At 33.5% G+C, this 16988-nt stretch overlaps 1 protein-coding gene across 1 annotated transcript in view; it reads right to left on the bottom strand.

Moving 5' to 3' along the window:
* Positions 1-16988, bottom strand: part of ADGRV1 (adhesion G protein-coupled receptor V1) — a 358311-nt gene that overhangs the window by 289513 nt on the left and 51810 nt on the right. The window contains exons 27-38 of the mRNA XM_059836928.1: positions 16319-16399; positions 14876-15015; positions 13848-14457; positions 12735-12950; positions 11338-11553; positions 10216-10460; positions 9841-10022; positions 8263-9074; positions 6826-7035; positions 2364-2494; positions 2022-2121; positions 908-1087 (exon numbers count right to left, since the gene is read on the bottom strand). Coding sequence (XP_059692911.1) covers positions 908-1087; positions 2022-2121; positions 2364-2494; positions 6826-7035; positions 8263-9074; positions 9841-10022; positions 10216-10460; positions 11338-11553; positions 12735-12950; positions 13848-14457; positions 14876-15015; positions 16319-16399 — 3123 coding nt within the window. The remainder of the gene's footprint in view (positions 1-907; positions 1088-2021; positions 2122-2363; positions 2495-6825; positions 7036-8262; positions 9075-9840; positions 10023-10215; positions 10461-11337; positions 11554-12734; positions 12951-13847; positions 14458-14875; positions 15016-16318; positions 16400-16988) is intronic.

Here is a 16988-nt window from a genome sequence, read left to right as displayed (position 1 = left end):
TGTATGAAATAAAACATAAGGTATAAAAGACTCTTCATTTTAATAAATAAAGATTGAGTTCAATTGAGAGATTTTACATTTACAATGGAAAATTACAATGTATTAATATTTTCCTAAGTAGCATTTGAAAGGTAATTTACATACTTATTGACATTAAAAAAGAAATGGGAAAACAAAGAAATGACATTTAATTTCCTCTACAAATCTGTAGTGTGCCCAGATCTTGAATGTTTGTTTCAACTGATCACTTCACCTCAAAACAGTGAAAATAAAAATAAGAGAGGTTTGAACACAGGTCTAAATATAGCTTAAAAATGTTAATAGAAAATGATTAGGTATGCTATCTCTCAATGGAAGTCAACATACTCAGGAAAAAAACACAAAAAAATATATTGGCATACATTGCACTACTGAAGTTAGTACTACTTAATTTGATTTTAAAAGGAAAATTTAATTTAAAAGAAATACAGAATTCTTAGGAGAGGCATAAGCTGAATTCAGAAGCATCAGCGCAACTTTTTCCATGGGATATTGCTAAACTGTCAGATTCTGGAAGTTTATAAAGGGGACGTTGTGGAAATGATAATTCCATACAAGCTCCTTTTCTCATGTTTTTTTTATTTCTTCTGGACAGATAATTCAAGACAGTTTTTCTGGACATAAAAGTACAACACTAACAGCCAACTAGCTATGTCATAGCTACCAGATCCCTTGCTGTGGAATTAAAGTTTATGGCTTCAGTTTTAACAAACACTTAGTTTTCAAGCCTGCAGTAAGGAGACTAGAAGTTCTGAAAACATAATTGTATTCAAAGTTTTCCAGAATTTCTAGCCTCTCTGCCATGGCTTTCATTTGTCTAATGATTTTGAAAACAAAATTTGATTTCTCTTGGAGATGTTATACAAACCTAGAGATCCAAATTCTCTGTTAATAAAAAGTTGAACTGTTTTGTTTTCCTCTGGGAGTAAAACTACCCTGGATGGAGAAGCAAAATTCAGTACTCCATGTGGTTCATCACTACCCTCTACTGTCAGAACAGCTTCATATCCTTGACTATCCAAAACAGCAGCACCAGAAGGAGAAACACCTGCAAAAGAATCAATGGACTACAGTTAATTGTGTTAGGTAAATCAAGTTTTGTCTCACGTTACTGCTTTTTTTTATGTACAATGTACAGTCAGTAACACTGCAAATGAAATCAAACCAAACACATTATATGCTCACTGAATTTTACGGATTGTGTGGAATGTATATGTAATTGTATTATTTAACAAGCATAGGAACATTCAATCACAACAAATATTGTATACATAAAAAGTAGAGAGTTCAAGATTGTATCAAGAAATTAGAAAATCTGAAGAGACAGTGGAGTTCCCTAAACTAATTCTGTTGTAAAAGGAAAGAGAAAAGTTTTTTTTAGGAATTCATCATAATTCCTAAATTCCATTATAATTCATTCATTAAGTAAAAATTATATTTATTTCTCAAACATTCTATCATGAAATTACTACAAGTGTTTCCTTGATGAATAACTGTATGAATTTATACTTATACTGAAGGATTACAAGATTAACCAAAATATTAAGGTAAGTTGGAAAGGCACCTATCGGCAACACCACCCATGTCAAGTTAGTTTGGTGTATACACACTAATTCTAGTTTAACAAAGGGTATTTCAGAAGGGATGTGGTTTCATGCTTCTTTTCTCATTATAATTTCAATGAAAGAGTAAGATATTTTGATCTCCTCTAATTCAGAGACAGATCAGAAGACAGCTTGAAGATGGTTTAAAAAGATAAAAAATATCCATTTATTTTATGACACCTGTATCATATGTATACATTAATACACAGAAGCATCAAGCCTCTTTCAATAAAATGGGAACAAATTTTGCATAGTTTGCAACATTTTTAATACTCCTAGTCCTACACTTCCAAAATAGTTTAATAAACACAAAATGATTACACCATTAAATGCCAATTTTAGATATAGCAGATATTGCAATCTGTAGTTCCACATTACCTTCTGTTTTGATGTTGTATAGGATGATTCGGTATTCTTCTTTTTCTTCCGGAATATGGTCATCCAGCAAGTGGACATACAATGTTGTATTCAATATTCCCTATATATATTATTGATAAACTGATTAGTCATTAGTGTACAGAGTACAAGTAATACCACTCTACCATATGTATTTTGAGCAATACCTTAAAGAAATGCCAAGTTAAATACTGAAAACAATAAACTCCCTGCTTTTTAATCATATCAAAACAAGGAAGACCGCTTTAAAAGCATACTTGCTTTGTCAGCACACTTCAAATGACAATATTTTTTTGTAGTCATTAGATTTTCTTATGGACTCACCTCAGGAAAAAAGAGAATTCCAGAAGAGTATTCAAAATTTTGTTCTATGTTATGTCCAACTATCTTCCACTCGACAGTAACATTTCCCAGGCCTGGGGCAGTTCTTACAACATGGAATTGCAGTTTTTCTCCTAGGAACAAAGGACAAAGTGCAATATTTTTTGTTTAGTTCTTCTACAATTCAACTATTAAAATGAAAACAAAAATTAATCACAGTAAAAATACTTTTTAATATAAAACTTTAATATTTTTAATAGTGAACTTCCCAGTAGTTATGTACTACCTTTTTTTTTTTAACATTGAAACAAAACCCTCACAAATCTGAACTCTTTCCTCATGGGTTTTTATTAATTTAGCTCATTCTTGGAAAGAACTATCAAAATATAAAGAAATTTGGTACACATGCATAAATGCTATCAAAACATGTGCAAAAGAAGAGTAGTATCTTTTTGTGAACTACACACAGAATAAATGCCCTACACACAGTTTTAACACAGTTTTCTACAGCAGCTAACTGGCATGGAATAGACATGATCCTAACATCTGCAGTGTTTTGTGACTTCAAATAGTGCATGTGTAAAAATGCTTGCATTTACCTGGAAGTTCCATTTATGTGAGTTTGAATTTACAAATGTTATCAGTTTCTGGATGTTTGAAAACATCCAGAAAAAAAAACAATTAAGAATTTTAAAAGGACAGTATTTAGAAGCAAAACATTAATGTTTCCTAATTTAAGATTTATTTTTAATAATTTAATATAATTTCAGAGATAATAAATATCAAATGAAAACATGCATCTGTAAGAAGTAATTATGTTATTTTTTCCACATTTAAAATATTTAACTAAATGGTCACTTAAAAAGTTAACTCTTCAAAAAGTTTAGAAAAATTAGGAAAATTTAGATTATTATAAAGTATGAAATATCTATATACATTTATATAAAATAAATATTTGGCATAAAATTAAATATTTTAAATATATGCATGTAAAATTACATATTATATTAATATGAAATTGATTCGCAGGTAACATTGCTAAAATTCTGCAATATGCAATGTATTTCCATTAGAGGAGAGATATTTATTTATAATACATAAGTGTTTTTCATCTGTACGTCAACAGTATTTTCCCAGTTCACAGAATGGAAGTTTGCCAGTATATAACTGTGGAATTCGTTTTCAAGGACATGAAATACAAAGAAATTTATAATACTGAGGGGCTTGGAAATAATCATGTAAGCTTAGGCCCATCTTCACCTGACTGAAAACTGCTTTCTTAGTATTGTTATAAATTTATTTCAATTGTTTTGCTGTTGCAAAACTGGGAATAATTCTATCTTTTAATTTGTGTTATGTACACACTTAAAAACTACCCTATTGAGAAACACTGAGATACATCTGTGAAAGGGAAAGAGAAGATGTGGTGTTCAGTTATGTTCTTAGTCCGTGGCATACAGAACTGAGCTACAGCACAGCTACTCTCACTGACCATGTAACTCAAAAAACACCAAATTATTATACTGCAGGATAGTACTGTATATCTAAAACAGGCAGAAAAAAATTGATCACTTTCGGGACATGTTCTCTGTTTGGTAAGGAAATATTTGAGAGATGCCAATATATTGGCTATGAATGAGATAGATATAAACAACAAACTTTAAAAGACCTTAAGAAACTGAAAAATAAAATTGCAAAGAAGTAAAACAAAAATTTTATACAACAATTTTCCAATACGTAGCATTAGTATCTTATCAGTCTCATTATTTCAAACTTCATTTAAGCCTTGTTTTAAGTTGCTTACACTAGTTCTAAGAGAACAAAGGAATTCAAAATTTATTGACGTCACAAGAATTCTGCTTCTACAGTCAGATATCTGAGGACAGACTGAAAATTTAATGGTTCCCCTAGGGCTAATTTTTCATATCATTTAACACTGCCCTGAAATTTGTTTATCCTATTTGAGAATTTTGCACATCCATTCCATCAAATAAATATTTGACAGAAAACAATTACTTCAGTATCATCAGAGAACATACAATAGATACAAAGGTTATTTCAATGCAACATTATGTAATACAACAAATTTTCACTGAAGACTGTAAAATACTCCAAGATACAGAACCCTGATACATTGTAATCCAAGCACCAAGAAGAAACTTCATCTCAATTAAAGACTCTCCAGTACTCAGCTTCTGACTCATGAAAAGCTCTGCCAGCTTTACCAAGATCTCTGTTATTCCTATCCAGTAAGCAATACTAACTTAAATACAAATAATCCCTGAAGATTGAAAGTACTATTAAGTTAATTTCCCTACTTTGTCTTATGGGTAGTGTTTTATTTGTTTAAATATTTTAGCATTTTAAATCTTTCCTTAGATTTCTGCCTTTATCAAGGAGAAGGAGACGTAGTCAATTCTCTTCTTGTTCCTTATTTCAAGCTATTGCAGTGTGTTTTCATCCAATTCAGTCATAGCCATACAACTGTTGCCTGTTTTGCCTGTACTTAAATGCTGCCCTTGCCCTCAATATGGTGATTGTGCAAATTGAATACATGCAGGCAACACCAGGAAAGCCATGATCCACCACTGAAGTGTGAAGAAAAGATTTATTCCATTACGTAACTTCCAAAACAGAGACACCAATACTGCCAAACTTATTCCATATTAGCAGGGCAAAAAGTGCCAGGCCTGAGCACTGTGTTACATAAGAAAAGGCCTGACAATGCACAAATCCTTCACCAGGCTGTGGTTCACCACCACTCTTAACTCTCTTCCCCGCTTACAGAGAGGTCCAAGTCTATGGGAAAGGCTTTTAAGACTTTAACAACATCCTGTTTTCTTCTGTGAGAAAAATAATTTTATTTTTGGTTGATAGGCAAAAATCCAGAGTGAACACAAATACATGTATTTTCTCACACTGAGTATTTTCTGACATCTCCCATCTGCAGGGTTGGTCTTTAAGTAAAAATAATTCTAAAATGAACTTATTTTCCTTCCTCATCAATCTTCAGTTTTTCAAATATTTCCTCCCCACAGGGATAAATAATATGAACAGCCTGAAAAAAAGACTGACTTGCTTAAAAGAAGCTGTTCAATAATGTAATAAATACAAAATATAACACTATTTGTATTTATGCTTGATGTTTGTCTTTATAAGAAAAAACTTGATAATGAAAATGAAGTAAAAACACTGAAATCATATGAAGGCCTTCGCTCATTCCTTTTTTTTTAATCAAAGTGAACTAGTATGGCTGTTTTTTCTTGCTATAATGCAGTGCAATGAATTGCTTTTCACAAGCTGAAGGAACTGCAATCAGTTATAGCACTATATACATACTATACATAACAGAGTATTTCAGCTCCAGATAAAAGCTTTCAGCTTCAGCACGACTAATATTTAACCAGTGGAAAGTGTATAATGTCTTCATAACCTTGGGGAATGAGATGGTTTGAATTAATTCCTTGGGCTCATTAACAGCTGTTCTTAGACTGCCAGAATGCAGCTGGCTGCTCAGGCAGATCAGAACCACTAATGTGGAGTAATAAAGGATGGAAACTAGGCACAGCAGAATTAACACAAACTGTGTCTAAACAAAACACAAAAGCTTATGGTGTCCTTTCATTATAGGAAAAAACAGATCATGTCCTTTTGAGATAGACTGTTTCTTCCAACAAAAAATTCAGTGCATACATTCTTTGACAGCAAATTTCTGTTAGTTTTCTCTACCCATCAGTTTACACTGATCAGAAAAATTTGAGATTGCAATACACTGATATTCCAGCAAAGGCTAACGAGAGCAGTCACCATTTGTATTATTACTATCCTATGCAGAACTATACCAACTCTAGGAAAAACATGAAATGTTCTCTTAAAACACTGCTAGGCACTAGATATCTAACTATTAGCAGTGTCAAAAGTCATGACTGAGTGATGACATCAAGATTGTCACACTTCTAAAATGAGCTGCTATAAAAAATATGAAGAGAAACTTTAGAAAGACAGAAGATTTATTCCTGTTTTATTTCTGTGGGAATATTTTCTAGATAATTAAAAACTAATTTTAAGTCAGCAACAGATAATATTTGCTTAAGATTAGCAATTGCTCTGTATGATGGGGGTTTATACATAGTTCTGGAATATGGTATAAATGAATGAGAAATGCCAAAAGGAGCTTAGATATGCAACGTCAATAGAAGCAAGGTATATTCTTCAGAAAAAGGAAGGGAAAGAACAAATGGTGAAATATGGGTTTGGAAATTGTCTATTCATCTTTTCCATAGATTTCATTTAAGTGCTATGTTTGCACGAGCTAAAAATCCAAAGAATTGTGTGTTAATTATGTGGTTATTCTCTGCTGGCATTCTCTGAACAGTGATACAATCACTGACTAATTATTAACAAAAAGCACAGAAATGGAAGCTGATGTTAATCAAACTGAGTGTGGTCAACCCACAGAACTCACCTTCACGACCAATAACGGACCTTCCAGCTGCCTGGAAGCTAATGATTCCTGCCACATTGTCATTTGGCAGGATAACCACCGTGACAGTGTTGAAACTGGGCAGAATCCTACTCCCTCCTTCAGTATGCACCAGGCTGATTATGATGCTTTCATTATCCTCTGGCTCTGGATCATCTAAAATGGTCAGTGTGACCATCTTTTTTGTTTCACCTAAAAGTAAAATAACATACACATACTTACATGTTCACATGAAAATCACCTTTAAAAAGATGCAATCTTCTACTCTAATAGTAAATACTAAACTAATATAAAAAAGGACATGAAGAATCTTTGCTTATTTACCTGTCTAGAAGTTATTGAATGTTGTTATGAAAATCTATTCAATTTCTAATGAAATGTTATATTAGGCAATATAATTTAAAAATTATTAAATATACTCTGTAGAAATTAACAATGTCAGCATGATTTCTGAATGTCTAGAAATCTTATTTGCTTTATAAGTTCTCTGGTGTTCAAATTTTAATTAGAAAAAGGGAATATAATTCTTATAAAAAGAATTACCAAGTGAATACATTTTTCTGATGTCACATACAGACATGTGTACATGAAATTTGACTATATATTTACTAAAACAGGAAATGCATTAAAGTGGGCTGTTATTCTATAAGTTACATATCTTCTGGTATATCAAAGAATGACAATGTAAGCAGCAAACACAATCAATTACCAGTCTCTATAATACATTACAATTTGCAACAGAATCCTATTGGTCATTGTATGTTCCTAACCTATACTAATTATCAGTTTACCCCATTCACTTATTTTTTGTTATATTGCCTTTCAAAGTATTTTGAAAACAGATTTAGTAAACTTATAAATGCTAATATAATTACATGTCAGTTTCCAAATCACTCCTGGCAACCCTTCATTTATGTTCAGATTATTTAGCAAACTAACTGAACACTAGAATCTTTACTACACGCCCATAAATTGTTTTCAAAACAATTGTTCAATTATCTCAGACTTTGAAAATATAAAATACATCCTTCATGTTGCACAGTGCTAAAAAAAATGCCTGACATAGACATGTCTTATTTGCAATTTTTAAACTATCCTGTTATGTTACGAAATTAATAAAATCTCAGAATCTAAAAAGATAAATCATTAAAAATTAGTATTGTATTGAGAAGATGAGAACAAGAGGCCACTTAGGCCTGATTCTCATTTTCATTATCTTTGGTACAACACCTATTTCCGCATTATTATTCCTTATTTATTCAGTAAAAATGTTATCCATATAATGCACACTGCAATACTTCTTAAAAATACTTGAATATTTATACTTTTCATCCTTTTCTTTGCGGTCTTTGTGTGTGTGTTTGTTTTGTGCTTTCTTTAGTTTTAAACAAGAGAAGTTAATGCTAAACCTAGCCTTACCTTCAGCAAACACCAGAATCTCACCAACACCCACAAAATCCAAGTTTGGGGTAGCAGTTCCACCAACAACACGCCATTCCACTGCCACCTGTCCCAGGCTGCCTTCTGTCCTGTCTATCATTAGCTGCACGCTGGCCTGAGGACATTCTTCTACTTCAATATATAGACCTTTCTCTGTTGCATTGGGACTTACACTATAGATCTTAAATACTCCAAAGGCATCCCCATTCATCATTATAGTAACTGTGGAAGTATTTGGCTGTCCAATAGTTGGTTGATTTTTTAAGCTGGCTGAGATGTTAAATAGTTCAACTTTCAACAGGGATACAGTGAATTTTTCATCCAGCTCTGGCAGGCTGTCAGGGAGTATGGTAACTGTGAGGTTTGCAAACTCTTCCCCTTCCTGCATGATGGCCCACTGTCCTGTGACAGATTCATAATCACTACCAGCAATGGCTTGTGTGCTAAACAGAATAGATGTACTGCTGATGTTTTTCTTGTAGGTCCATAATCCTGACATGTTAGTTAATGGCCCGATCTCTGTTGTCAGCAAGAGGCAGAGAGGAATCTCAGAGGCACTGGAAAATGTAAAGGCTGAACATGCTTGTTCTTTTAGGCACTGAGTTGCACAGGCATACAGTGGGTCACTTGCTGCTGACACATTCACTCTGGTCTTGGATGGCTGGTCAGGAATTCCTTGTACAGGAGACTTGTAATAGGCCAGTATATCCTCACCTTGCTCAATGGCAAGAGCTACAACGTCAGTCTCAGAAGTGCTGTAAAATATTTGCAGCTGACCAAACCTTCCCCCACTAAAAGACATTAAAATAAAAATGTTATGTTAGCTGGTGAAGCATGTCTAATATTTTGTATGCTACTGGGTTAAGAATAAAAATTAACAAAATCAACTAATGCCTTCTGAATTGATGAAAAGTTACAAACAGCTAATTAAAGTGATTTCCCTTGAAGCTAGTACTAGAACAACTGAGTAGCTGGGTTTTTTGGAGAGCAAGTTTGATTGTTTATAGCTTGGGTAGCAGTCTATTAAGCATGCATGTTCGCAAACATTTGTTTCTAGGAGTAAATTTAGTCTTCCTAGGACTGCCAAGGAAGAAAAAGCCTTTTTTGTCTAACATTGTTATCATCCCTCTGAGGTGTCCTCAGGATAACATACTTCACATGCAAAACCTGTTCTGCTTTTCATTTTGCCTTCCATCACACAACATTTGATACATTTTATCCTCCAGTTCACATCACAGAAACAGGCTGGTTTGCAGCTTTAAATGGCTTGTCAATTTAACAAGCAAAAAAAAAACTTCAAGTACATAGGGTACACTGGGTTTACACTATACATTTATTACATTTGTACTTTATATACATTTCTAACAAGCAGACATCTAGTTCAAAATCAATGTATATGAAAAAAAAGCTGGCAGAACAATAAATTGATGCAAATACCTATACAAGGGTGTGACATTTAAAATTATTGCCAGAAAAATACTCAACAAAAAACAAACCAAGCCCAAACCACAACAACAACAAAAAAAGAGATTCAAAATCAGCCAATATTATACAGACCTTCTCCTGACTGATATATTTGCAAGTAAATTTCTTTCTAGTGGCTCCTGAATTCGATATGAGGATTGATGAAAGAAGACTGTGCCATAAGGATTATCATTGGCAGGTATAACAAGATTTGCCATGCCATCTAACCCGATAGCACCACCGTTGGAAGTCTGAGTTAATTCAATATGGACAATCTCAAAAAGAAAAAAAGAAGAACAAATAATGCAGCTAAATAATTTTTGCCATTTCTAAAAATAATCACAAGCAAAATAAAATCTGAACTTGTTGCAGCTTCCTGCCATAACATTTCTTGCTTTGATCTGCACACATTTCTTACACAAGTTAAACTCTAATTCTGTTCAAGAGAGACATAACTGCTCTACTTACTTCTTCTACTTCTGGAACATCATCAGCCAGGATTTCCAACAGCAACATCTGAATGGTTTCCCCAGGGGCAAAAGTAATATTACCCATGGCAACTTGTAAGTCATCATCAGCAGGATGCCCATTAATGGTAGCAGCCCACTGAACTGTAACGTTACCCAGTGTCCCAGCATTGCGGATTATTGGCAGATTTATGGTTACTGATCCAAATTCAGGCTCCTCCACAGTGAATTCAGTATTCTGAAAAACTGACATACACCATAGGGAGATGTAGTGCTTTAAAAATAATATTGAAAGTAAATATACCTGTTTCTGAAGTACAAAGTTTTATTTTACTTGCTTGCATTTCCTTGCACAGGTAAACCCCTTTTAATCATGTTTAAATCTAAAAGCAGACTTTCAATACTGATATTTTCATCTGCAGAGAAATTAGCATGAAAATTAAGCTCCCACTCAAAAAGTCTATTCTAAAACACCTATTGTTTGAGGCTAAACATGAACTATTTCTAAGATCTTAGAATATAATTTCATATATATTCCCAGCAAAGAAACTCTTTACCAGATTTCATGCCACTTTTTAAAGAAATAAATTATAACTATTTAACAAGGAATATGTTCAGTAGAAATCATTGGTTTTTAGAATCACAGAATGGGTCATGTTGGAAGGGACCACTGTAGATCACACAATTCAAGCTCCCTGCTCAAGTAAGGTCATCCCAGAGCACATGGCACAGGAATGCATCCAGACAGTTTTTAGATGTTTCCACTAAAGGAGATTCCACAACCTCTCTGGGCAACCTGTTCCAGTGCACCATTACCAGCACAGTAAAGAAGATCTTCCTCATGTTCAGGTGAATTTCCTGGGCATCAGTTTCTGCCTGTTGCCTCTTGTTTTACTGCTTGGTGCCAACAATCAGAGCCTCCAAGAGGCTCAATTCTTCTGTTATATTAAAGCCCCATTACTCCTTTATTACATGTTTTAATTCAGTTCATCTTATCTTTTTCTTTACTGTCTACACCCACATTTCTACTTCTGAATGCTTTTATTCAGCTATCAAGTTGCAGCTCCCTCACAAACCCCCAGAAAAATATGTTAAGGAAGAAAGAAAATATGTACTCCTTTACCAAAGGATCCAAATGGGTCATCAGAAGCCTCAATAGTTATGACTGCCCTCGTCAAAGATCCAAGCAAGGCTCCTCCTGTTGTTTGGTTCAGCAGCTGAACATAAAATGACTCCTCAAGTTCAGGATTGATATCATTAATTATATAAATTGGCACAGCTTTACTTGTTTCCCCCTCTAGTAAGACAACATCTGATGAAGCTACACTGTAGTCCTCACCTAGATTTGTAGATGAAAAAACCCAGAATAATAAAACACAGATAAAATCAATGCTTTATGGTTCAGTGTGGTGAACATTAGCATTAATACCCATTTTCTCTTTGCTTATACATACATTTCTCTGTGTTTTTATGGTGTCTTTTCCTTTATCTTTAGACTCAAAACTATTTTTTGTTTATTTATTAATTTATGTCCTGTTGCCTTTTAGAAGTCTGGATGGATCAAAATAAAACTTGGCTGACCAAAAGAGAGAGAATCTGAACTGTTAGACCAAGAGGTAGTTACAAAAGGTCCATTATTGTCTGTTGTTTACAAGGTCACACTACCAAGATGTTTCTGTCTTTGATTTATAATTGCTGTCCTGTTTTCCAAGAGATAAAAGTGAAACAGAAGCATCTTGTCAAAGCAGATTTCAGTAAAGGACACCTTTTATGTGTTGACTTCATTTTAGGCAAACTTGTCTCAACTATCTAGAGAAACATCTATGATACACTAGATCACAGCTCTGCTTCAGAAACTAATTGAAAGCATACTCTGATATAAATCTAGCTACACATTTGTAACACTCTGCTACATAAAAATGAAATTAAAAGTTTTCAGAACATATATCACCCACCTAATCAGTTTTGACATAGCTGAAATACAGTGCAATCAATTTATAACTGCCTGAGTAATCCTAGAGACTTCATAATTTTTCTTCTTTCTTTATGCACCTTCTCTATAACAGGACCCAACTGGAGAAGTTTGCGTTCCATTTTCAGAAGTACAAATCTCCTTGGGTTTTGACAGATTTTTCCGCATTTTTTTTTTACAGCTAAGTCCCCAGCTCTTCCTCTCCATAAGCTCAACTAAGCAATACATGATGGGTTTAAATATGTACACAGGACTAAATTGTTTTTACATATACTACTATAGCATTTTGGGGGGTGGGGAGCAAGGGGGTGTTTAAGTGCTGGTGTGCTAAGTAAACAAAGACCCCAATTCCTTCCCTCACTTCACTTTTAGGTTCTCCAGTGATAATGCATAAACTTTCCCCTAGGTCTTAAATTCATATTTGCTAAGCACAGTCAATGCCTTACTACTTTGTATTTTATACTTGTTCCATAACCGACTATTCATTACACACTTGCTTGTCTCAGCTTTAACAAAGGCTGCATAGTTCTGCTATTCTACTTTCTTACCAGCTGTTGCAGTTATTGGCATAGCTTTAAATTTCACAGAAACATCTGAAAATATTCCCCCAGTTCTGGTCACGTTAATGATTGGTCCAACATAGTTTTCAGCAACTCGCACAGCTGAAGCTGAAAGCTGAAGTGTTCCAAAAGCATCATCATTGGCATCGATAATCACATGAGCTATTGTCTCACCCACTGAACCAAGTCGAGGAGAATTTATAACTGAAATATAAAGAAAACTTAGTGAGTAGTACCTGAAATGCTTACTATTCATAGCTATAGAGTTCATAGGCACACATGTAACTTTAGCTGTCTCTAGTTTTCATGAAAATTATCTTTTTTGCAAATGGACAAAGCATAACTACAAACCACAGCAAAATACATGTGTTTAAACTATGTTCTGGCAGAAAATCTGAACATATGCTGTGGAGCATACAAGCCATAATTTTTTTGAAAAGATGAAGTACTGTGAATTTATTTATTTATTTATCCATAAGACTAATAATAAGATCAATACAGTTCACAATAATTTCAGTTTTACTTTTGATATGATGAAATACAAGTAAGATTTCAACTCCAAGTGGAATTATATTTGAAGATACCCTTTAATCTGTGAGCAAGGACAGCAATTAGACATCCGAAGAATCTCTGAAGCGCAAATCAGGCCGTAATGACCTGAATTTATCTGAATGAGAAAGTAAGTAAAAATTGTCAACACTACGAAAGCAGCACGTCACTAATCCCACATCACTTTTTTAATAAGACTTTTTTGTAGTTTAATTTAAAAAAGCTAGCTTAGTTATTTCCTACTACTGAACTTCCAGAAACAATGCTAAACAAACAGGTATTAGTGCACAAACAAATATTGTAACATATTTGGCCTGAAACACTTTGCATAAGACAATGCAAAAGGGATAAAGAAATACTCATGCTTTTCCAATAAAATAGTATGCCAAAGGAAATTAAAGTCAACAGGCAAAAGTCAGGTAACTAAGAGATATCTTAACTATACAGAGTTTTGCAGAGATAAAGCGCTCATTTGTCTTGCTGCAGTTTCTCCTGTTATATATAAATACTAACCTTCATAGTTAAATTGTAGGTTTCATGTAAGACACTTACTTGGCCGATCCTGAGCTTTCTTGATCAAAACAACACTGCTTAGCTCCACAAAAATAGATTCTGACCTCTCAGGATCATCATCATCCAAAATAGGCAAGGATATTGTGGCCTCGCTTTCATTGGTTGCAAAGATCACATAATCTGTAACGGGTATGTAGTCTTTTCCCTCTATTGCTCTGACAACATCAGGTGGAAGAAAGGGCAACTTTTCTTCATCACCAATAGTTCTGTATTTCACCATTACTGTACCAAGGAGACCACCGCATCTTACAACTGTCAGAGAGACATTTTTTGTTTCTTCCTCAATTTTTATTGGTCTGTTTCGCTCAGAAAAGATGAAGACTCCATATGGATCATCATTTGCTAAAATAGTTAATGTTGCATTAGTGTGATATCCAAGACGACCAAGGGAGACATTGATGATCAAGACTGAAAACATCTTGTCCAATTCAGGAATATCATCAGGAGAAACCTGTAATGTAATATTTGCTCTCACTTGGCCAACATCAAATGTTACATTCCCATCTGTAGAGATCAGGTCGTTGGTGAGATCACAGATTATGATCCAATGCAATGTCACCTGAGATAAGGCCCCGCGACTTCTCACAACCTAAGAAAAACAAATAAAGATCTGCATATTTTCGTTCTATGAGAAAGAAACATTGAAGTGTGAAATGCAATTAAGCAAAGACAATAATATGATGAATTAAAGATATGTCTGTGTTTTAAAAGCATGTAATTTTTATTATCTTAGCTCTGCAGAACTTGTAATATCAACACTTATTTTAAGACAGTAGTCCCTTGATTCTAAATAAGTAGAAGATTTTAAGGTTTTGGATATTATTATTATTATTATTTTAGTTTCAAGCTGAATAATATACATTAGCAAACACTGCACGACTGGAAAAACAAATATTCATGACAAAGTTGTTATAAATCCCATAGACTAATGACAAAAGCATCAGAGAACACCAGTAAAACAGACAGAAGAGTACAATGCAGCAATATGAGACTCAAAGCTTTCTAACCTGCAGCACAACATTGCTATCTCCATCTTCAGGCTCAGTTCCATTCACTGAAATGGACTCAGCACTGAACTCAAACACACCATGAGCATCATCAGAAGCCTCAATAGTCACAAGGATGTGGGATGCAATTCCCAAGCTAGCTGTTAAATGAGAGTTCCAAAAAGGGTTATTTTTATCTCTCATATTTTCTTATATGAAAGAAAGCAGTTGAAGAAATATGCTACAAAAATACAAAAGAGAGTATGAAGTATCTGTGCTGTTTATCTTTGTTTTTTTCTTTTTAAAATGGATGATAACTCCCTGTATGTAAAAGGAGCTGACTTTCAATAAGGCAGCCCTCTCAGTCCTTCTACGGAACTATGCAACAAAAAAAAAAAACAAAGTACCATTTTAAGGAAGGAACCAAAATAAAATTACAGATTTAATGAATTAAAATGGAGCAGTATTTAGGACAGTGAAGAGTTATACTGTAAATCACAATATAAGAGGAAAGACAAGATGAATGCAGATCTTATCCTGACATAAACTGGAATGAAAAAAAAAAATACAACTAAAAAAACCCACCAAGTCAAGTAAATCCTACTTCTAAAGATATTGTCTTGTGTGACCTAACTTACTGCTCAGACAGAAAAAAGAGTCTGGCACTTAAGGAAACCAATCCTGGAAACAAGTAAAAGGGAAACAGAGTGTCAAAGAGAAAAAAAAAAAAAGACAAAAAGAAAAAAAAAAGAAAAGAAAAATAAAAGAAAAAAATGAAAAAAGAATAAAAGAATAAAAGAGAAATATTACTCTACTGGCATAAGGGGGCTCATATAACATTTTTACATTTTTCTGGTTTTCCTTTGAAGTCCTAGATGCATAGGGTTTTCCCATATATTCTATGTTATTTCTTCTTTGGTATTTTTTATCAATATCAATCATCATTGTTTTCTCCATATCATGACATAAATAGAAACATGAAGAAATGAAAGAGGAAAAATGAAAAAGATCAAATTATTTCATTTAAAAATCTAATGCGACTTACTTTTCTTTAAGAGTATTTTTGCCATGAAGGGTAAATTATACATAGAATATCATATAGTATCAAAGCATACAATCAGGTAGTTTTAAAATATCCTTCAATTTTAGAAGTTCCTTTGCTTTTTCCTCCCAGGAAATGCTCAGACAAAGATAATTTTGTAAGCCTTAATTCTGAAATTGCTATATTGTGTTTTACAACAATATAGTTTTGATTATATAAGAGCCTGCTGTACTCTACATTAAACACTGATTGCTAATGAAATTCCACCTAAGTTAAAATGGAGAAGAATTTTTTTTTTTTATAAAACTTCATGGTAAATCTAAATTCATAATCTCTAGCTGCATGAAAAGAAAGTTGCATCAAGCATAATAATTTATGACAGATATTACACTTAAAATATAGGATTAATCACAAAAGCTTACCATGTTGAGGGACAGTTGAAAGGAAGAAATCCATGTTTCCATCACCACTACCACTTCCATCATTTCTAAAGAGCTCAGCAACTTTAAGATGACAGACATACAGATATATACACATATATACATTTATAAATAAAGGGAAAGCAGAAAGTAATTTAAACATTTCTGGATAACACAAAAAGACAAAGGTCTATTCTAGGAAAGTGTCTATTTTCAAAATGAACTTCTCCTAAAAGCCAGAAAAAATATTGAATATGCTACATCTTGTTTAATTTATTGCACTGGAATTGTAAAAGGAAGTCAGAAGGAAAGAAAACACATACAACTTTATCTTTTTTTTACCTTTCTTTCTGTGTTCCCTCTTTCTCAATCCTAATGGAGAAATTAGAAATGGGGCAGAGAAGAGAGGAAAGAAGTGGCTAGACCCTGTGAAATCCTCTTACTCTAACATTTTCTCACAAATCAAAAACTTGTGCCAGAAAGTTGAAAAATTTTGGCAGTTTAACTGATGGAGCCTTTATTCTAAGTTCTGTGCTTGCAGTGGTGTTGGAAAGCTCCAAAAGATTATGTTGAGGAGGTGGCTGTATCTAGTAAATTACCAAAGTAATTTACTGTAATTTAATAAGCTGTAAGTTTTCTAACCAAAAAAAGTGAAAGACAAAAGTTTGCTTAA

Source organism: Haemorhous mexicanus, chromosome Z (genome assembly GCF_027477595.1).
Source record: "Haemorhous mexicanus isolate bHaeMex1 chromosome Z, bHaeMex1.pri, whole genome shotgun sequence".
NCBI lineage: Eukaryota > Metazoa > Chordata > Aves > Passeriformes > Fringillidae > Haemorhous > Haemorhous mexicanus.
Note: the sequence above shows the minus strand (reverse complement) of the source record. Positions and strands in the feature narration are given on the sequence as shown.